The sequence below is a fragment of the Phalacrocorax aristotelis genome, chromosome 2 (genome assembly GCF_949628215.1).
Source record: "Phalacrocorax aristotelis chromosome 2, bGulAri2.1, whole genome shotgun sequence".
Classification (NCBI taxonomy): domain Eukaryota; kingdom Metazoa; phylum Chordata; class Aves; order Suliformes; family Phalacrocoracidae; genus Phalacrocorax; species Phalacrocorax aristotelis.
In genome coordinates, this window is record NC_134277.1 from 11,944,585 (window position 1) to 11,967,206 (window position 22,622).

The following is a 22,622-nucleotide window of genomic DNA, read 5'->3' on the forward strand; positions in this document are numbered from 1 at the left end:
CACTATCAAAGTTGAATTTTGGCTGAAAATTCTAGATAAGGCAATGCTAAGTATATCAATAGTATGCTAAGTAATTATACAGAGGAAAGGTTGGCAATTGCTGCCTTACAGGAAACTAGTAGTTGAAAGCATGAAAGTCTCTTATAAGTTTAATCAGACCTTTGTTGTAGCTACCATGGAAACGAAGGATATACGGAGAATTCATTTCCTAATATGTGGCCTGTAAATACTTTGAGTAGAGATAATTTGGTAACTACATCTATTGGAAATGCAATCAGGACATACTAAATAGGGTGAGACACAGTAAATGTGGTATCATCAGAACAGATTACAGTTAGGCTTTGTCTTTTGATTGTCCCGGGCTGGCAGCACTGACTTATTTTCAGGCAGATACAGGGCAAGTGATTTCAAAAAAATTGCTGTGTTCATCCAACACAGATCATTCCTTGGAAAATCATCTCACCCCTGGGAATGTTAAAGCAAGTGAGTCCATATAATAATGGATCTTTGCTGTGGGTGATGCTATAATGAAGCAGTCTCAGAATACTTTCACAATCTCTCTGGGTATTAAGATAGGAAAGCACAAAGCCTGAACAGTGTGACACCTAATTTCTCTCCAGCTGAAAGCAGGTGTGCTGTTAATTCTGAAATATGGCATTCACAACAAACACAGTGAATACTTGACTGAATGCAAGAACATCTGCTCTAAGACAACACTCATTTATAGGAGGGCTGTGGAAGTTACTAACCGAAATAAACTGTTGCTTACACTTCAAAAACAATTTAAGCGTGTGAGTTTCAGTTTTCGGGATGTTTAAACTATATATACTGGGCCTCTGGTTTTACTGGGAACTGGGGATACATGGATATGCAAGGGAAAGTTCTGCTGACTTCTCAGGAATTCAGGGCCAAATTTTGTTGACCTGCACAATTTTTGAAAATGAAAAGTCAGCATTCTAGAAGACATCTGCACTCTCATGAACGTGACACTGAAAAAGGCCTGGCTCTTCTAGGATGCTGCAGCCAACAAGCTCCACTGGTGCAGGAAACTGTACTCTGTGCACCCCGCAAAGGGCTGCGCTGTGCCATCATTCAGTCGCTGCTGAGCACCTTCGTGGGCATCTTCTGCCCACCTCCTGGTGCACACCAGGAAGCTTTGTATGCTCTCATGTGGTCAGAAAGCTTAACTCTAATGAAGAAAAGCATGGCTGTCGTCTCCCACTTTGGATGGCAGTGGCGACAATCCATGATTCTGGGTGGAAGGAAGACAAAAGCTGAACAAGCAGTTGGGAAAGCTGGATGGGCAGGCTGGGAAACACAGAGGTTATGTGATGGAAACAGGGAACACCAAAACAGAAGACTGAACTCTTTATGACTCCACTGCTAGTTTTGCTGAAAGGCATAGTTTTTGCTTTACTTTGGATTCTTCAGCTATTAGAATAAAGTTGATTTTTAATGTTTTTCTCTAAACTCTAAAACTATGTTAACTCTACTCATACATTAAATAAAAAAAACATGCAGGCCTCCCACTAATAATTTCCATCCCTCCATTTGTTTATTATCTCATCTGTAATGCAATCTGAAAGTCAGCTTCACATGGTGACTTCATCTCAGGCCCCCTTATTATGCGATCTGAAATAAATCAACTTTCTACTGGTTTCTCTCTGGAGATCCTTGAGTAATTTTCCTCAAGAGTTTTGCAATAATCCTTACAAATTTTTCTGCTGGGTCAAAAGCAAGGATGTGGTCATGTAAGTCACATCTTTGCAAAAGTTCTTCTACAACCTCTTTTTTGTCCTGATTGAGTTGTAGCTTGAAATTAAGTTTGTAAGTAAGCTAGATCAAACATGAGATTAATTCATTTCTGAATAAGTGTGTCTACAGTCAGGTTAATGAATTCAGATTAATGTTTCCAAATATCCCTCACTCACCTGAAGGGTTAATAAATTCTTTGTTTTATGATGAGCCAGCTTAATATAGATATGCCGTCCTTTCTTGATACATCGCATATTCATCACATTTTTTTTCCTCCTTGTTCTGTGGAGTAATGTTAGATGGCAAGGGTTCATTAAGAATGATTCCTCAGATCTTCCCATTCCATCCTTTCCTCTACCATGCACTACATCTCACATATTCTCATAGTGTAATTCTTTTTTGTCAGTTCTGGCGAGATTGCAGAATGAGATCTTGAATGTCCTTTCAAAATTGCGAAGTATAAGCTACCCATCTGTTTTAAAATCACTATGAGGTGAGCTGTAAACATGCAAAATGTCGGCAACCTTTGCTACGGTTCTTATGCACACTTACCTCATGGTAAATGTGAACAAGTACATGGTTAAGGCATGTACCAAAGCTGCTAGAGCAGTGCAGCGTAGCTACCTAGGGCCTGGTGCCAACTTCTCTAGGATTTGGGACTACAGGGAACATTCTTGCATTGCTAGCTCCCTTACTATGCCCCTCAAACCTAGCCTGGGATGATTTGTTTTGAAGTTTAGTTATTTCATGCTCAGTATAAGCTGTTCAGTATTTTCCCTGTTGAACCACAGTGTGGGAAAGGTGGCTCAGGAATTTGAGCTGGGAGAGTTGTAGTTAGGATGCGTTTGCTTTGGCAGTATCTCCAAAAATCTCCTATATTAAGATGTCTTTTAAAAAAATTGCTGAGTGCACTTGGAGAACGAGCTGTTCTCTGCACTGGTGGGATCTCTGGGGCAGGGGTTGGCAGCCCTCCAAGAACGGGGTACCAGAATGATTTTTTCTTTCTCATCTTCAGAAGTTAAACATATGGGAAAAAAATCAGCAAGAGCGAGTGGGAGTAGGGAGGTACTCCCTCCCGAGAGGCCAGGTACCACAGCCACCTTACCAGCAGTACCCCTCCTCCATTCTACCAGCTGAGAGATGCTGATTCCACATATGGCATTTCTCAAAGTACTCCATTTCTCAGCTCCCAGCTCTATGCTCATCTACTCCTGTGCCTTTCAAAATCTGTCCACATAGTTCATGTAGCACATGTGCTCTCATCCGCTAGTGTCTCCTCTAGGACACTGTGAACCCTTAGAGACAGAGGCAGCACAATTTCACTTATGCTGCTACTTCCCACATCGTTTCTGACATCTGGAAAACTCCGTTTTTAGAGCTCACTGGTCTCATTTTTCTTAAGCATTACACTTGCTCCAGGCAGTGCAGAACACTGGTCATCCTCAAGGCCTCTTAGAGACCTCATGAGAAACAAGGGACTTAATAAACCTGGCCCAAGCCATCTGTCATATCCTCATCTCATCAGAGGAGAATTCTACAGCAGAAATCACAGAGCCAAGAGCCACTGTCTCATTCTTCACACATGCATATGCACTTGAACAGATTACACCGCATTCCTTACCACTGAGTACTGATTTTTTTTTAGTTTTTATTTTCTATTGGTGCATACTTCTTGTGTACTTACAACACCCGTTTTTTTTTTTTTTTTACTGACAGACAGGAGCTGTGGAAATGGTGAAAGCCAGGTTCTGGTACAGAAGGCAGTGCTCTGGTTTTCAGCATTGGGATGGAAAACTGAAGCATTCTGTTTTGCTAGGTTGGTAATGAAGTTGGTAAAGACCTGGCGTTCCATTTCTTCATGTGCTGAATACCCTGCTGAGGGAGGATAACGTACTTGTTCTCTGGAGAGGAGTTAAAACAGGTGCTGAAGGTCTCCAAAGGAGACGACTTCTCTGCACCCCGCAGGCCATGACTGGTTGAGAAATGCAGATCTGAGGGAGATTCACGGTGATCAAGAAAACAATTTCTGATCACAAGGATCTGCCCAGTTTACCCATGGGGTATTTTGTTCGGAACTGCCACAGGAGCAGATGCTGCTGTACTGCGCCGCAGCCTTTATGTGGCAGTAGAGCCCAGCTCTGCTTCAGGCCCCCAGAACAGCCAGCCACGGGCACCGGGTCAAACCCTAGCAGCGGTATTACTTCAGGGTTCCACTGTGGAGAGGTTACAGATCACTATTTTAAGCAACATACTAGTAAGCCTGTTCTTCCAAAAGCAAGACAGCCTAGATGATGGTATTTTAAATGATGGTGGCAGAAGCTTCAGGTCCTTCTACGAGGGATTTCAGTGTTAGCAGGAGCAGAATGTAGCCAATGCTAACCGGGGTGCAGACAGGTCCCTAGTGACTGGAAGACATGTAGGGCCAACAGCCTCCGAAAATCTCAGTATTCAGCTGAGTTAGCTCATTTAGACAGCATGATAAGGCTGTGAAGGCTCAGCCATTCAGGTTACCTACTTGTTCACTCCACCACATAATTCCTGTCTCCTTATCTCAACACACCATACCAAATCGATGGATTTGCTGCTTCTGAAAGTACCTGTGAAACCTTGTTTCTAAAGTGCACTAAGGAAACAAAGCTGTATGCCCAACAGCAGCTACATCTACATGACCATTATTAACCTTGTACTCAAGTCTGTGCCTGATTTTGCAGTCACATCACTTGAGCCAGATCAAGCCAGGCGCTGACATCTATTCTGCATGCAGAGGCAGAAGTGAAGCGCAAGCCAGTTTTCCTTTGCCTGGGTTTTCTTGCCTTAAAATCTGCTGGCCAGAAAAGCCTCTTGGCAAAAGTTACTGATCCATCCTACAGAAACATTTGGCTTAAGTGTCATCTTGAGCCCTCAAATAATGTTAAAGTACAGGCACAGGCTAAGGAACGGCAGCTGTTACGAGAAAAACATTGCTGTGATCTACATTTGGCAAACCTTTCCAAATACTGTTTCTAAGTGAGTAAATACTACAAATTTTTGTATTCAGTAGTAAAGAAATGAAAAATGCTTTTGAATTAGTATCAGCTGAACTAGCTGACACATTTGTATAAAGTAAAGAATATAGCTTAACCCTGCACTGATGCAGTTACTCCACTTATAGCATTATCTGTTTCTTTAGACATTCGAAAAATGATTGAAGAAGCTGACATTTTGAAACACAATAACTTCAGGATCCCTTCCTGTATGAAAAAGAATTAGCCATGAAATTCTAAATCTTTTTGGTTTTAAAGAATTAGACTAAATTCCCAATGTAGGCTTAATTCTAAAATCAAATTATCTTAAAACACAAAATGTACCAGGAACATTTAGGAAAAAAAATAGTCTCCATAAACTCAGAGTCAATTTTATTTAGAATACAAAAATCATAGAATACAGGTTTTCAAAAATATAGTGCTGAGAAATTCTGTTACAACATTAATGACATAATAATAAAAAAGACTGAAGTGAGAAAACAGGTAGGGATTTAAAATGTCACAGTCTGACATTTTACATAATAAAAGACCATAAGTTGAAGGTGATATTAGTGGCAGCAATGATTTTGAGTCTCCAAAGAGAGTTCATTAAACAATCTTTGCTGACATCTAAATTTATGTAAAAAGCAAAGGCATGGAAGGAGAGTTGGATGACTTTCAGATGTTAGCATTCCGATTAGGAAAACCTTACCAAGAAGAGACAGAAAAGGACTTTGATCAGAGTTGGAGTGGAGGATTTGTTTGCAGATGTTAACTGAAATAAATTGTGTAAAAAAAACTAAGGAAGGGAAATGTTTTCCTAGAAGTGAATTACTTATTGGTTAAAGACTGCGAATTCATTTTGTTTTGGGCTTTTTCCAAGAAGATGTGCCAAATATGATAACAAGCACTGAAACTGGGTAACAGCTAGGATCTAATAAACACAGTATAATCGGAGCAGAGATGCTGAAGTATTAAGCACAGCAAACGAACAAGCAAAACAAAGGCTTCTACCTGAGGCAAATCTGAATCTGAAGACAAGACAACCAGAAGGAAATCTGACTTGCAAGTCTGTAACCTGCAGTAATGGAGAGTATCAGTCATGGGAGCAAGAAATAGACTTCTGATCTCACAAGGGTGATGTATAGAGGGGAGAATATAATCCAGGATAGGAACATTGCTCTGTATCTTAGCAAAGATCCTCTGAAACTAAATCTAAAGATGATCTGGTAACTTTTAAAATTGAAATGGAAGTTTACATTTACCTTCACTGACATTTGCTATATATAGTCTTCTTTTGAGTGAGTGAAGATGCAGTAGCTGTTCAAACCTATTTGTTGGAGAGCTTGGTGACTTGCCGAGGAGTCATGCTATAGAGCAATCAAGGTAGAAATTCAGAGCCCTGCCATAAGCCCTGCCAAAACACTGTCAAGCTTCCCAGTTTTAACACCAAGGACATTTTCAGAGCAGCAAAAGGGACCCAAATTTACACCGTAGTCCTGCCTCTCTTAAGATGAGACTCCTGCACTAATAACCAGCAACCCTTTGTGCTCAATTCCTTACTTTTCCTCTCAGCAACAGTTTCTTTGTTATATATGTATCATTACAACACCTCACCCCAGTCCTAAGGCAGGACCTTATGTATCATTTCACTGAACAAAAGCCTTCTTTTTAAGGCATCAGGCAATGACTGAAACCAAGAAGCAGCAACACCAACTTGGCGTACTCCTGGGGTACCAGGACAGGCACATAGGGAAGATGTGCATGATGTCTCCTTTCGCCCATGCCCACGCTGACTCAACATCTTACTTTACAAATGGCAAGCATAGCTCAAGCAGATGACTTTCAAAACACAGTCAAATACACATGCTCTGGAGAGTCACAGCTTGGAGGTTTGAGGACCATGGGTTGCACACCCACAAACTAGACAATTTCAGGAACAGTATTTTTACCTGTTTAACAACACTGGGTAGAAATCAGATGATTTTTAGTGTAATGTGGGAGAAGCTTCTAGGAGCTTATATATCAAGGAATAATTATGCAGATCACACAACCATTCTTCAACAAAAAACCGGCAGCATCTACAGAGTGAACCCAAGGTTTCTGAGGAGAGAGGGGAGTTTTTCAAATTTATCAGAATGGTCTGGACATACATGAACTTTCTCTGCCAACATTTATCGTTTCACTTTATTTTAAATGGAATTGGCAAGCTCTTTGACTAATGGAATGAACCAGAAGTATGTTAAAGAAGATTTAATAAGGAGTTCTTTATAATATTCCAGTTGTGTCAGCACAATGTGTCTGACTGTGTACAGCAAGGTGCACCTTTCAAACACAGTCCAGAACTTCGAGAGTTCCTCCGCGCTGTCCACACCCATTAGTCCCTGGCTCCAGACTCTCAGCTCGCAAGGGTCTCTCTGCCACAGTGGTGCTGCTGTCTACAGCTCCCTTTTATTCTGCAGCTGCAAGAGAGGCAGCAGCAGACAAACCAGCCCATGGCCCCTGGCTGTCATCTGAGAAGGGCACTTACACGGCAGCACTGCCTGTAACAGTTGAAACAACAACTGAGCACACCTATCCTTCATCCAGTTAAGGTGTAAGTACATGCAGTTTATGCATTCAAATGTAAGAGTAAAGAAGCTTCAGAGCTCACTTTTCCTTCAGTTGTAAAACAATCACTTCCTTCACTGTGTGTCATATCTGGAGCAGCATTATGAAGAGACTTGGATCCCATTCATCTGGAAATGAGATTTTACCCTTTTGTTCAGCTCTGAAATTAATTTTATCTTCCCTTTATCAGTGCTTCTATTTAGGGCATAATGATGTTCACAACTTGCTATACTTCAAATTAGATATTTTTCTTATGTTATTCATCAGACTAGAATCAGTACAATAAAATCCAGCTGTGCCACAGAAGCACAGACTGGTGGAGGCCAGCAGGTACCTCTGCAGATCATCCAGTCCAACAACCTGCTCAAAGCAGGGTCACCTACAGCAGACTGCCTGGGGCCATGCTCAGTCAGGTTTTGAATAGCTCCAAGGATGGAGACACCACAACCTCTCTGGGCAACCTATGCCAGTGCTTAACCACTCTTAGAGTAAAAACGTTTTTTCTTATGCGTGAATGGAATTTTTCGTATTTCAGTTTGTGCCTACTGTCTCTTGTCCTATCATTGAGCACCACTCAGAAGAGTCTGGCTCCACCTTCTTTACTTCTCCCATGAGGTACTTACACACATGGGTAAGATTCCCCTGAGCCTTCTCTTCTCCAGGCTGCACAACACCAGCTCTTGTAGCCTCTCCTCACATAACAGAGGCTCTGCTCCTTAACCGTCTTTGTGGTCTTTTGTTGGACTCATTCCAATATGTCCACCTCTCCCTTGTACTGGGGAGCCCAGCACTGGATTCAGCATCCAGATGTGCCTCACTGGTGCTGAGCAGAGGGGAAGGATCACCTCCCTTGACCTGCTGGCAGCATTCCTTTTAGGCTGTTGTCCTTCTTTGCCATCAGCGCCCAGCTGGCTCATGTTTACCTTGTGAACCACCAGTCCTTTGCTGCCAAGCTGTTATCCATTCTGCCCCGGTGCATAGGGTTATTCCTCCTCAGGTGCAGGACTTTGCATTTCCCTTTGTCAAACTTCACTAGATTCCTGTTTGCCCACTCCAGCTTGTCCAGATCCCTCTGAATGGCAGTACACCCATCTGGTATATCAACCACTCCTCCCAATTTGGTATCTGCAAATGTGTGAAGGGTGCACTCTTGTTTCACCAGCAAGGTCACTAATGAAGCTATTAAGCAGTACTGGAGCCAGTTATTTACTCCTAGAGTACACCACTAGAGGTTGGTGTTCAGCTGGACTTTATGCTGCTGATCATAAGCCTCTGAGCTCAACACTTCAGCCAATTTTCAGTCCACTTCACTGTCCACTTATCTAATCCGTATTTCACCAGTTTGTCAATGAGGATGTTATGAGAGAAACTGTCAAAAGCCTTACTAAAGTCAAGGCATACAACATTCCCTGCTCTTCCCTCAACCTCCAAGGCAGTCATCTCATAGCAGGCAGCTATTAGGTTGGTCAACTTAATAAGGGGATTTCACAAACCCATGCTGACTACTCCCAATCACCTCCTTGTCCTTCATATATTTAAGAACAGTTTCTAGGATTATTTGCTCCACCACCTTCACAGAGATCAAGGTGAGGCTGACTGGCCTGTAGGTTCCCAGATCCTACTTCTTGCCATTCTTGAAGACAGGAATGAATCTTGCTTTCTTCCAGTCCTCAGGAACCTCTGCTGTTTGCCACAGCCTTTCATAGAATTGAGAGTGGCCTCACAATGGTGTTGGCCAATGATGAATCCCATCATGTCCCATGGACTTGTACACGTTCAGTTTGTTCAGATGTTCCCTGTCCTCATCCTCCTTCGCAGAGGGCAGGTTTTCACTGCTCAAGACTTTCCCACTGGTCTCAGGGGCCTTGGATTACTGAAAGCAAGACTCACCAGTAAAGACCAAGGCGAAGACGACATTAAATATCTTGGCATTTTCCATGCCCTTTGTCACCTGGTCCCCTGCCCCACTCAGCAGTGGGCCCACATTTTCCCTAGTCTTCCTTTTGCTGCTGACATGCCTGTAGAAGCCCTTCTTGCTGCCCTTCACATTCATTGCCAGATGCAATTCCAGATGTACTTTGGCTTTGTAACTCCACCCCTGCATGCTTGGACAGTGTCTCTGTATTCGCACAATGAATATTTCTCATGTATAGCCTCTACATGAATTTACAACAAAATTATTTTTTAAAAAGCAAAGAACAGAACCAGACATTTCAAATTTTCATTCCAATTCTGTCGTCTTCAGTTCTACTTACCCGATCTATAGCGCTCATCCCGTGACCCTGAGGACCTGCGACGGTGGTATCGAGAGGAAGAGGATGGAGTAACAGGAGTTCGACGTTCTTGTGGTAATGCCTGGTCTACCCCTGCATTAATTAAAATAAAATAAAATAAAATAAAATAAAATAAAATAAAATAAAATAAAATAAAATAAAATAAAATAAAATAAAATAAAATAAAATCTCATTCTGATTGAATTCCAGAAGTTAATAGTGAAGAGGAGTTCAGCCTACACTAGAAGTAGAAAATGAACATTCAGTGGCTAAACCATGTCATGCCTATCGGCTACACAGTACTTGCCTCTGGTCAGCTTTTGTGCTATGGTTATTTTCCTGGTTCTCTCTAAGACAGCCTTCTTCCAGGATCACAGACTACCTAAGAGCATATAGACAGCAAGCCTGGTGGTGGTTTTTTTTTCCCAAACAGGTAAGTATCATAAAGTAGTATTCAGGAAATATTTTGATGTGCTAATAAAAGGTGGACACCACTGCAGTGGATCTTCAAGCTTTCCTGCAAATTGGTTAAAAACAGTTCCTAGGAAGGCTTAGCCAGTGAGTATTATGTAAAACCTCATGTGGTTGGATGATGTCGGCTGGTGACAGCTAACCTATGGAAACTAGATACCCTGTGGGAAGGGAACTATATTAATATCTACAGGCATTTTCAGCTACCAAAGGCCAGAAAGTAAACAATAACTGCACCAAGCCAGGCTGAAAATAGTAATCTGTTCCAGCAAAACAATAAAAATAACTCAGCCTTGTAATATATACCTGCAATTTCTCAGTATGCTGGGCCTAAACATCCAGTATTTAAGATTCAGACCTTGTATTCATCCCTTTCCCAGAGCAAATTTGCTTTTTTAAAAGAACAGGTATTGTCTTGCAGGCTCCTTCAACAACAGTAGTGGTATAACAGCAGCATTGTATATAAACACTTCTAGAAACTGATGTTCCTTGGCAACTTCCAGAGAAGAGTGAAGTGAATTACTTAAGCAGGAAAATTCAAACGAACAATAGGAAAATAAAGCAAACCTGGGTCTGTAATAGTGGCAGAATATGCTACCCAGCTCTCTTCCAAAGAACCTGAGCAGACAGGCCCAGTAAGAGATGCATTCAGCTTACAGCTGTTAAAGCACAGAGCGTTAGGTGCTGTGGTGCACAGGGGCAAAAACCCAGGAGTACCTAAAGAAATGAAATTAATTCTTTCCTAATATTTTTTGCTGTTACAAAGTACTTACGCACTATGCGTAACTGTAGGGACAGAAGTAAAACTGGTTTCTTGCACTTAGGGTTGATGGTAAGAAAGATCTGTTAAAATTACTTAATTAAATGACTAATAATTAAGTATTCAAATGGATGACTAATAAATTGAAATTGGGTTCAACAAAACAATGCTTGGAAATATGTTCATATTTTTCAATTAAAACACAATGTAAAAACTCTCCACTACCATTTCTGAACTATGCAGTGCCTGCTTATTGGACAGCGATAGGAGTTTGCTTTTCTGGAAACAAGAAATTTTATGTAGAATACAGACCAACCGAAAATGCTGTGTTGACTTCTATCAGTCTCAATTGTTTCAATGGACTCTTTAAAAAGCATCTTTTTTAAAAAGCTGGCATTATATACTTATTTCTTTGTGAAAACAAACAACTCAAAATACAGCTTCTCTCTTAAATCGTTGAAATATCAGCCATGTCAAGTCTGCTTTGATTTTGTGGAGATATGTCTGATTGGCTAAAAATCATACTTGGAGTAAAATCTCACAGGCGCATAGGAGAGAGTGAATCCATGAATTTTCTTTTACTCAGATTGTGATTCATAATTCATACTCTTAAATCAAATAAAATGTCTTCATTTAAATGATCCTCCACACTATAGTACTATATAATTTCACTTGCCCTCAAGCCTTTATATTCTCTAAGGCAGGTGAAATAATCAGAAGAAATATTTTTGCATCATTTGTATATTTAGATTTTTCTTTATTGGGTCACCCTGCGAACCAGCAATATGTCGTTAACAACATCATTAATTTTGACCAAAAATTTTCAAAAAATTGTGTTTCAGTCTGTACAAGATGCTAACCACCTCTATTCATCTCAGTCCCTATCCACATTGTCAGGAATGAGATACTTTCTGGAAATCACATACATTTACAAAAAGCCTAAAAAAAACCACCCAAAAAACGTGCACCTGAAATTGCTGCTGTGTCACATAGGTTTTGTGAAGGAAGCAGTGCCATAACTTCCCATGGCAAATGACTTCTGTAGGGCAGTGGCGTGTGGAGAAAAACAAACAGAAATAATTTAGGTGTTGCTACTGAAGTACAACGTCATGGAAAAGGGGATTAAACACATCCTTCAAACAGTGAAACCACATGCTTGCAAAATTCTGAGGGGAAATTAAGATGTGAGGAAAAGCATCAGTTACAAAGGGGTGCGCAGCAGCTGTAGATCTACCTTTCAGGTAGACCTGAAAGTCACTGGACAAAATGCATTCAAGCCCATGGTTTCCTTCTCCCGGTCATTTGGCTATGAGACACCTCAGGTGTCTCAGTCTCTTCTTCTGCAGCTGTGGGCAGCGCACAAAACTCTTTTTCAAAGCGTAAAAACGACAGTGCATGTAAGGTAACCTGAAACACTGACCCTGAGGTTGCAGAAGAGAGCAGGACACCCAACTGGCCAGGCAGCACTGCCACCCACGGCACTCCCTGACACTGCAGGGGGCTCTTCCCTCCTCTGGTTCACCATGGAGATTGTACTGCTACTTGTTCTTACTACAGATACAGAATTCTCATATCTAATCTTAAAATTGAGACACTTTAACTAGTTTACCTCCCTCCTACTTTGTACACGTGTTTGTTCTTTTAAGTACCTCTATTCTAACACAATGGTTAATATGGAGTTTCTTCTTATATTTAGGAAAGAGACAGCCCCAACATCCTACACTAGCAGTCATTTAGGGCCATAGCAAACTAAATGAGAATATCAAAATATCTTCTGCTTTTACGAGGTCTGGTAATCATTTGATGGCTTTACTTTCCACTTTCCCATAAATATAAAAACAGTGAATAAACCTCTACCCAAGTACAGAGCAGGACGTGTGAACTTGGCTTGCTGATAGCACCGATGTACATGAGGAAGTTAATTCTGCACTAAAATACAGAGGAGACGTCTCTTACTAACTTATTTCCATGTGAGAAAACACAAAACATTGCTCCACTTTGGAGAGTAAGAAACCTGATGACGGCTCCTTACTGAAGGGTCTGGAGCAGGAATCGACCGGTACCGCCTAGACTCACACCCTCTATTCCCGTGGACCCACGCCCTCGCACAGCACCAATGATGGCGTGAGACAAAGTGCACAATAGCGAGAACCTACATGCTGCCATTCCTGAGTGATGGGTAGGAGTAAAAGCCATACAGAATAATGAATACCATGAATTCAGTGAAGTGTTGCCATAAATAGCAAGGTGGTGTTAACAGCAGAATTGTTCACCTCCATGAAGGCTCTAGCGATACAGTGCAGTAACAAGCATATTTTTTTTTTCCCACTTGTACTTCTGAACATAACTAAAGCCCAAAAATTGATAGCTTTCACAGCCAGCACACAGGTCCGTGAGTTAAGTGCTAATGCTTGTTCTAGTGCGGCTTCGCCCAGATGCATTTGTGAATCGGTGGCAGCGGTGGCGTTACGGGCCTTCAGAATTCATACTTGGATCGATTCCTAAATTTAAGGAGGCGGCAGAGCAATGAATGGCTTTCAGAAAAGAATGGACAGTGTCATGCCAGTGCCCTGTGTGCAGACACAATCACAGACACTGTCAAACTGGCATCATTCTTAATACTGCCATAGTCCACCCCCAGTCTTGCAGCTAAAGCAGGGTTTTAAAAGGTAAGCATAATTAGCACTGACTAGACTCATTATAAGTCATGAAGAATTTTCGCAAGATATATATGCCTGGAATGCAATTATTTTATATAAAAGGCTGAGAAACCAGTGCTTTATGCTCATGACATTACACGTAATCATTACGAAGGTGCACTGGAGGAAACAGCCACATTCTTAATACAAGCATTAGTTCATTTATCTAATGCTCCCTAATGTGGGATTCAGCTTGCAGATTAAGAAACCTATATTTAGGTGTCTACAAGAAGGTGCTTAAGCTAAGCTCCCCTTATGAAAAATAGAGACCTAGGTCAGGACTCAGGAGTCTAAACAGAGGTGTCCAATGTCCTTTCAGGTGTTGTAGACTGTGATATCTGCCTTGACCAGAACAGCATGGCCCCCTCTAAGCCCTGTTTTATATGTGCTTGCTCTGTGCAGATGTCTCTGATACCATAGGAAATCCTGAACAGTATTAGACACCTATCTTCAGGCAACTCCATGAGTCCAGTGAAGCCTTCAGAGCTATGCAGGTGATCAGTGGAGGTATCTGCTTTGCAATAGTCTGAAAAGCTCTCTGGGTTTCATGAACTGAATTAATTGTGTCTCTTCACGTAAGAATGGGAGTTTAAATATCAGGTTCATAGGCAGATAACTTAATGCAGATATATCAATCTACAAATCCTAATCTGCAAGCTGGATCCTGCCTTGACTGTATTTAGCTAAAAATGCAAGACCCTCAGTAAAGCTATTTAAGCAACACCACTGCAAGCTGGATAGTTTTATTCTAAGTGAATGGAAAGCAAAAACTGTCAGCTGGAAGCAGGTTTCACCTCCTTCCTTCTTCTTTTTTATCTGCCTTCACCTCTCTGTTCCTCCCTTATTTATTACTTCTTTTTGTAGCTCAGGCCTATGTGCTGATAATGTGGCAATAGCTGCATTGCCCTCTCCATCAGAGGACAATTTTTTCCTTAATGACAGCTGGCAAGTTGCTTTGCTGTGTCTCTTATTCCTACGTCTGTGTCAAATTTTTCAATCTAAACATATCTAAAAGCTGAAATGTCTCATTGACAAGAAATAGAAGGCATTCTTAGACACAGGGTACATTTATTGTTCTAAAACTAACTTAACAGTGTGTGACCCTGGGACAGAGAGAGCTGTAGGACAAACCCAGCAACACCAGGGCTACTGGGAAGGAAGGCAATCAGTGTTTGCAGTGCAGTTTTAAGGAACAGCATTTACATTCTGTTCAAAGTATTTCCTGAGCTTCTACGTAATGGCTGGTGGCTCATATTTAAAAGAAAAGCCAGGTGATGAACACACCGTGTGTTTTATAAACAGGCTAAAAGTCACATCAGCCCCATGGAACTTGTTACTTAGTGTGGCACTTCACTCTTCATCAAACGTACATCCATCGAAATAATCTCCCCAGGGAAGTGGTTGACTCGGCCACGTTGGACGCCTTTAAGAGTTGTCTGGACAGGGTGCTGGGCCATCTTGTCTAGACTGTGCTCTTCCCAGAAAGGTTGGACTAGAAGATCCCTGAGGTCCCTTCCAACCTGGGATTCTGTGATCTAAGAAATTAATTCACAGGATAAACCAAAGGAGATTTAAAATGTGATACTCCCAAACAAAGACACCCAAGGAAGCAAAGCCACTTTATGCTAGATAAATATGGAGAAAATGGAATTTCTGATTAGGTGTGCTCAGTTAAAAATCTTTCCTTCACAGGTGAGTTTTCACATGCATTCCTGTACTTGGTTCTGTTTTCAAAAAATGCACATACTTCACATTGATCATCTTCTTTTACGGGATCAAGTGTAGCCTGATGAAGTTTGCAGATGACACCGAGTTGAGTGGGGAAGTAGACACTCCAAAAGGGAGAGCTGCTCTGCAGGGAGATCTGGATAGGCTGGAGGAGTGGGCCAGCAAGAACCTTATGAGGTTCAACAAGGACAATTGTAAGGTCTTGCACCTGGGAAAACATAATCTGGGAGTGCAGCACAGACTGGGATCCACCTGGCTGGAGAGCAGCTCTGTGGAAAGGGACCTGGGGGTCCTGGTGGGCAGAAAGCTCAACATGAGCGAACAGTGGCTGCTGCGGCCAAGAAGGCCAACAGGATGCTGGGCTGCATCAAAAAGGGCATCGCCAGCAGAGAGAAAGAAGTCATCATCCTGCTCTACTCAGCGCTTGTCAGGCCACACCTGGAGTCCTGTGTACAGTTCTGGTCCCCGCTATACACAAAGGGTGGGGACAGGCTGGAAGGGGTCCAGAGAAGGGCCACCAGGATGATCAGAGGACTGGGAAGCTGGCATACGAGGACAGACTGGGAGAGCTCGGTTTGTTCAGCCTTGAGAAAAGGAGGCTTAGAGGGGATCTCATCCCCATGTACCAGTACTTAAGGGGTAGTTACAAAGAAGATGGAGGTTCCCTTTTCAAAAGGAGTCACATGGAGAGGACAAGGGGGAATGGACACAAGTTGCTCTTGGGGAGATTCCGAATTTCCCAAGAGGGAAATGTTTCACAGTGAGGTCAGTCAACTGTTGGAATAATCTCCCCAGGGAAGTGGTTGACTAGGCCACATTGGACACTTTCAAGAGTCGTCTGGAGAGGGTGCTGGGCCATCTTGTCTAGACTGTGCTCTTCCTAGAAAGGTTGGACTAGATGATCCCTGAGGTCCCTTCCAACCTGGGATTCTGTGATTCTTTCCTTATTACAATCTTGATCTTGCCTTCCAGCATTTCCTTGCAAGCTTTAGCTTTCAGTTCAAGCTTAGCACGGCTATTGTGGGCTTCTTCTTTCTTCTCATTATCTCAGAGATGGTTGACATCACATTACAGCTCCAATTCATAATCAATGTTTGATTTCCATTTTTCTCTAGATAGTCCCACAGCTTCAGTGTACCATTTGAAGATTCTTTTAGGAGAGGATGTTGAAAAAGCCTACCTATCCACATAGGAAACACATTCACCAATGTGTTGGTCAGCTTACATTGCCAGCAGTTTAATATCTATCCTTCAGAAATTAGCTGCAGACAAATTCGGGCAGTATTGTGAATTCCAGCAGGTTTTGATTTTGACAGCAGCACCCAGCTCTTCACAGGCATCCACTGGCTCCATCTCCTCTGCTCTAGCACAGACAAGCTTTGTTTTACGGCCCTCAGCGGTATCTCCCCTTTCTATCCGCCATTGCTCACCTCTGAGCCATCTTTTCTCACCCATTTGTCAGATTTTTAGACAAACATCTTCATGTTTCCTCCTATGCTCTTATGTTTCACAGATGGTCTCCATGGACATCAACAAATATTTCATTGAAGTTCTTCAAATTCTTTGAAAAACACCCTCTGATGTGTACCAAAAATATCCTCCCCCAAAAAACTATCATGCTGAGTGCTGAAACCACTACACGCATTACTAACTGATTTCATCATGTACTCATTTCCTCCCTTACACCCATTTCTTTGGCCTTACTCTTAGGGTGTAAAGCCTTTGAAGGAAGGTATTTCTTTCTCTGTGTTTGAACAAGGTTTAATATTACGAAGTCTTACTGCAGGATAGGAAACAGAGGTGTCATCATAAAACAAAGAATGCATAAGATGGGAACCAGGCTCTCAGTCAGCATGGCAAAAGTGAAGCAGTAACCATCGCGCTTTAAATAATGGCATCAAGGGGCAGTTCTCAGATGCTTTCAGAACCTTCCTTTTTAACCAGACTAGACTCTGCAAGGCATCCGCCAATTCAAACCAAAACTAGTTTTTAAAAACAAGACTTACTAAGCATTCATCTATGTGCCATAGTTTCTCATCTGTGAAAGATCTGTCACACCGTTTTCAGAAATGTGTCCATGAGTTGTGCAATGCATATGCCTTTCAATGAGATCCATGTTCTCAACACACATTTATGCTTTGAAATGCCCCATCGTGGTTATCCCTTGATAAGATCTTTAAGAATTAGGAAGGCAGATGTGATAGGAATACTCATTATTATTAATGCAGAGAATACATGAGGGGTTTTTTTTAATTCCAGAATCAAGCTTTGTTTAAACATTTGCTTGCAATCCTTGCAATCCAAGTAATGTTGTAATCCAAATAACGTCTGTGGAAGAGAAAATTAAATTGTAATCACCAACTTTACTTTCAGTGCCCAAAAGGCTAGCAGCAGGCATAGCTGAAAGCAAATGTATGCATGCATACACAGAGAGAAGTATGCAAATATATGCACACATTAGAGATATATATATATATAAATATGTGTCATGTTAATAACAGAGGCTGCGGAAATTGGTTCCTGTAATTCTACAGAAAATTGTTTCTTCATAAGGTAAAGGGATCTTCTGTGTGAATGTATCATTCCCTCTGCACTGTGTAGCTTGAAATCTCCCCGTGCTGGTGCTGTTGGGCTCCAGCAGCGGGAGAGGCAGTGATCTGTCTCTAGGCCTGTGAAAGGAGCAGCAGGTACCTTTTAAACACTGCATCTCACAGGTTTATTACCCATAATAAATAAAGCACTGGTGACTGGTCTACATGGTTACGCTACAAATAGAGCTACGCTGGTGGTACCAATGATGGGAAATTATAGAAAGTAATCTAGTGTAGACACAGCACTTGATTAAGAGAGAATGAACCACCCATGTCTAAGCTGTTAGAAGCAAAGCTTAATTGATAACAACATCGTCTCTGTTCTGTGAATGAATAATCAAATTTCCTGGCAAAAGACTGGAAGCAAATTGCGCAAAAACACAGTTTATGGGGGATGCAGGTAATTTAGTTATTTTTTCTTCTAGGGAGGGTTCCTTTTAATAGCATGCATGCAGCTGTCCACATGTTATCTTACCCAGAACTAACTGATCGAATCAAGATAATCCTCAGAAACATATTCTGAAATAAATGTCTGTTTAAGTGGTTATTCTTTCAGCTCTCGGCTGTCAGGGCTCCTCTACAGAGGCAGTAAGAGAAAGGTCACAGCACAAGAGAGATTGGGATATACGTGCAGATATAAAGGTCTGGATTCACTATTATTTTCAGATGTCTGACATACCAGCATGCTAAGAAAAGAAAAACTACTCTGCGCAAAGAACATATCCAGCTACAAACTGACATCCTGAGAAAGCGTATTGAGGAAACAAAGCTGTGCCTTTGTCTCCCTAAGTTAAAGCAGGTGGGGATTTAATGGGAAAGAAAAAGGGGTCTCTCCCTATCCCTTCTCCCATTAACACTGCCAAACGCGGCATATCCGTTCCGGATTTCTGGATGTTCAACAGCCCAGCTGGAACAGTACAAATGTCCTTTGCATATGTGCAGTCTGTGCAGCATCTGGATGTGTCAGACCTATTGTGGATGCGCTACGGAGTCAACTTGCAGATGTGCAGCACATCCAGCACGTTCCCCATGTGTCAGACTCACTGCACGTTTGCTGTACAGCATATGTGGCAATATCCTCTCTGGGATTGTCCTGTCAAAAACAGGGAGCCTAAAAGTGAACTCCCACATCACTTAGTACAGTATTGACCACGTGGCTGCCCAGCTTCCCCTTTCAGATTAGGATTATATCCATTCCTGAAAAGTAACAGCTCTCCCTTTCTAAAATGACAGTATCCCAATGAGCACGACAAAAAGACCTCTGGTATATGTCGAGATATATATATATGTGTGTGTGTGTATTTATGTGTGTAAATAGCCATCCCTTCCACTGCCTACATTTAGCACTTGCATCATTTTATATCATTGATTCTGTTAAACCTGAAATTGCAATTTAAGTTTAAACATTCCCATTTTGCAAAAAGTCTTGGGCAGAGGAAGTTAATCATGTCAGACTGAGGGAACCTGACTTAGAGCAGCCTCACGTAAGAGGAGAAATACAAATACCACAGTCAGAATCTGATATGGATCTCCTCTATAGCATTATAGCAAATTGGTTTGAAAATGAGCAGGGAAGAGTGTCTCAAAGGGATCATCTTTTTACAGGTATGTCTGGTCCTGACAGAACTGCAAATCCCATCTTCTCTCTAGCCATCTTACACCATGCCTGGACTGCCTTGTGGGAGTGTGCACAAGCACACAGGCAAGACTGCAATGTCCTCCATGTGCCCACATGGTTGGAAAGAGAAAATCCGGTGTCTTGAGGGGCCGTGAATCCTCTGCAGCGTTGCTACAAACCCAGGGAGTAGGAGCAGACTGCCTGACACCAGCCACAGGTCACCCCGGGGAGGGAGGACGGGTGTCTGCTGAAGAGCACAGCTCTGCAGGCATGCCAGGGGTCATGCCTTTGCAGACATGTAGCCCTGAAGAATGTTATTCCTCCAGTCTGCTCTACCAGCCTGATGCCTGTTGCTAAGTCAGCCTGCTTCTGAATGGTTTGGATGTGAGTAGAGCTCAGGCAGAGATCTCTACTTGAAAATAGCGCAGAATTAGGGGTGTTTAGATTTTTACAGCTTTCTCCACATTCTGGTGGGCTTGGACCTGTCCAGAGATCTGTAAAAAGGCAGTGCCAAAAAGGGAATTAGAAACACATGCCTTCCTGTGTTTCACCAGCTTATTGTATGAAACGTCCTCCAAAGTATCCACGATATGGAAGCTGGAGAGATGTTAATATGTTCAAATGTTAATAAGTAGGAGTATTCCTTCTCCCTTCCCATCACTTCATTCTTAGGCAGATAAAAGTTGGTAACGGCCTTCCAGATGTTGTCCGTTGGTTGTCCTGCCTTGTCACTGGCAGCTCCTAGTCTATCATATTGATGTGGGTGTCTGCCAGAGGCTTCCAGATGAGTCACAGTTACAGACAGATATGGACTGGAAAAGATACATTCATTGTGCTCACCAAAACGAAAATAAAAGAGAGGCCGGTTTCCTGCTGTGCTGGCTGCTCTCTCTCTAGCGGCCGCTTCCCGGATGTCACAGACACCAATGTTGGCAGTGCGGAGCATTCTTCTGGCAGCTCCTTCACTGTGTTGCAGTCTACACCGTACCGCGGCAGCTCCATTCGCTGCTGTAACAAGTTGAAAAAAACTAATTAATTCACGTTTAGTTTTTTTACATTTGTTACAGCAACGAATGGAGCTGCTGCCCCCATGCAGTAGAGCACACACGCACACACACGCATAGACACCACAGGACACTCATGGAGCCAACGCGGGTCAATGTTCCACTCTGCCAACATGGGCGTTAGTAATGTTAGCAAAGGTGCAGCAAGAGGACTGGATATCCCAACAGAGGGGAACTGCCTTTGGATTTCCTTTAGTTTGTTGAATGCTGTCATGGAATGCAAATCCCTGCCCTTCCCCAATGCTTCCAATCCCAGTGAAAGAGCCATGTCCATTCTCATACTGGTTTAAAATATCTCTAAAACAACTATTCCCTTTTAATAACAAGATCCAAGACCACCAAAGCTTATAAAATCTTGCAGTTCCCCATCAAAACAGATTACAAAAAAAAAACCAAACCAAAAACATGACTAATTTGGTCATCTATGTGATTGTTCAGGTATTAACAGAGGCTTACAAAAGGCAGCGTCTGTTCTGTTACCCTATTTCTTCTTGGAAAGGATTCATCTCCCCCTTCCTAGTGAATGGGACCTCAAGCTGTTCAGATGAGTAAAGTCTTAGGAGGAGAATATCAGATTGAAATGTTTCAAGTTTAGTCCAAAAGGTAACACAACAAAACAAACAAGAAGTACAAAGACAGCAAAGACCCAAGCACGAATAATATAATTTTCTGGAGGAAAATACTTTAACAGAGTAGAAGCAGTGTCTTCCACTATAATAAAATAGTTCATTTAGCCATCAGCTAAATGATTGAGCTTGATGTATGTACAAGAAAACAATGGACAATATTTCAATACTTTTCATCCTATTATAATCTTCCTTCACTCATCCATATCACACATTCCCAGTGCAGGATTTTCTGGGAAGTGGTAGAGCAGAAAACAGTCGCTCCATTCTTCCCATCATTGAAACAGCTAAATCAGCCACATCCTCAATCATGACTTCTTCAAATTATTGAATGGGCCCTACTATAGGACTGGCTTACAGAGATCCCTTTGCTTCTCCTTACACTGGAAAACTTCAATATCACAACAGAGACCTTGAAACATAAACGTTGGAGGGTTCTCCACCTTCTCTCTTTCATTGTTACTTGCTTGATGAATCCCCTATCAAGCTGTGGATACAGCTTGATGAGAAGACTATGAGCTTTCTGAAGAAAGAGCTGTATTTTCTTATGAGAAGAAAAAAAGGCACACCTACTGTATAAAAAAATACTGGTACCAACCGCAACACTGTGTTGATGATTACCGTGAGGCAACAGTCTCTCCAAAGCTCAGTAAACCTACGTAGGTCTCATGAGAACACACTGTGAAGACTATTGTATCTCTGATAGTCTGGTCAGACCAATAAATACCCAGAAATTTAATAACTGCACCTCTGGTATTGTAATTCTGTTGATTTGATTTGTTTCATTCTCTAATGGCTCTCAATGGCTAGGAAATGTCACAGACACCCTCAGATCAGCCTGTATCACTTGAGAGAATGGTGTCTGTTACACTGATCTGTTTAGTAGAGTTTCTACCAGTGGAGCAGACCAAGTAAAATCCAAAGGCACAAAAATATCATTCTGCTATGGAGCTAGCTAATATATATACACTTGAAGAAGAAAGAACAAGGCAGTGCCTCCACACATGAACAGTTTAAATAGAAAACCATCAACTCCACCATAAAGGCGGGATTTTGTAAAAGAAGGAGGAAACTAGTTCTGAGGCCTGCAACAAAAACAGGGCTCAGATGACAGCCAAGCCCAAGTGGAGCCTCTGTAAGGTGAGTGAGATGCCATGAGTGTGTGGGGCACACTCCTCCAAGGCCAACACAAAATGGAGGCCTACACCAATACCTACAACTACATATTCAACTTCATGATCCAGTGCTTCAGAAGACTGAAAGGACTCTGAGAAGTTCTTATATATATATATATATATGAAATAATTTCAGTGAAGTGATACACTATTAACTTTAGTCTGAAGACACTTTAACACCTTTTGGGCAAGTACCTGCAACCCATCCCTCATCACTGAGACCAGGTATCTATAAAGGATTGGTTGCCCA

At 42.0% G+C, this 22,622-nt stretch overlaps 1 protein-coding gene across 4 annotated transcripts in view; it reads right to left on the minus strand.

Annotated features, from left to right (window-relative positions):
• DIP2C (disco interacting protein 2 homolog C) overlaps positions 1-22,622 on the minus strand; it is a 334,539-nt gene that overhangs the window by 133,846 nt on the left and 178,071 nt on the right. For 2 of the 4 annotated variants that reach the window (XM_075082401.1, XM_075082397.1), the window contains exons 3-4: positions 20,348-20,515; positions 9,623-9,733 (exon numbers count right to left, since the gene is read on the minus strand). In XM_075082401.1, the coding sequence (XP_074938502.1) occupies positions 9,623-9,733; positions 20,348-20,515 (279 nt within the window). The remainder of the gene's footprint in view (positions 1-9,622; positions 9,734-20,347; positions 20,516-22,622) is intronic. The other 2 variants (XM_075082400.1, XM_075082399.1) reach the window with 1 other exon arrangement.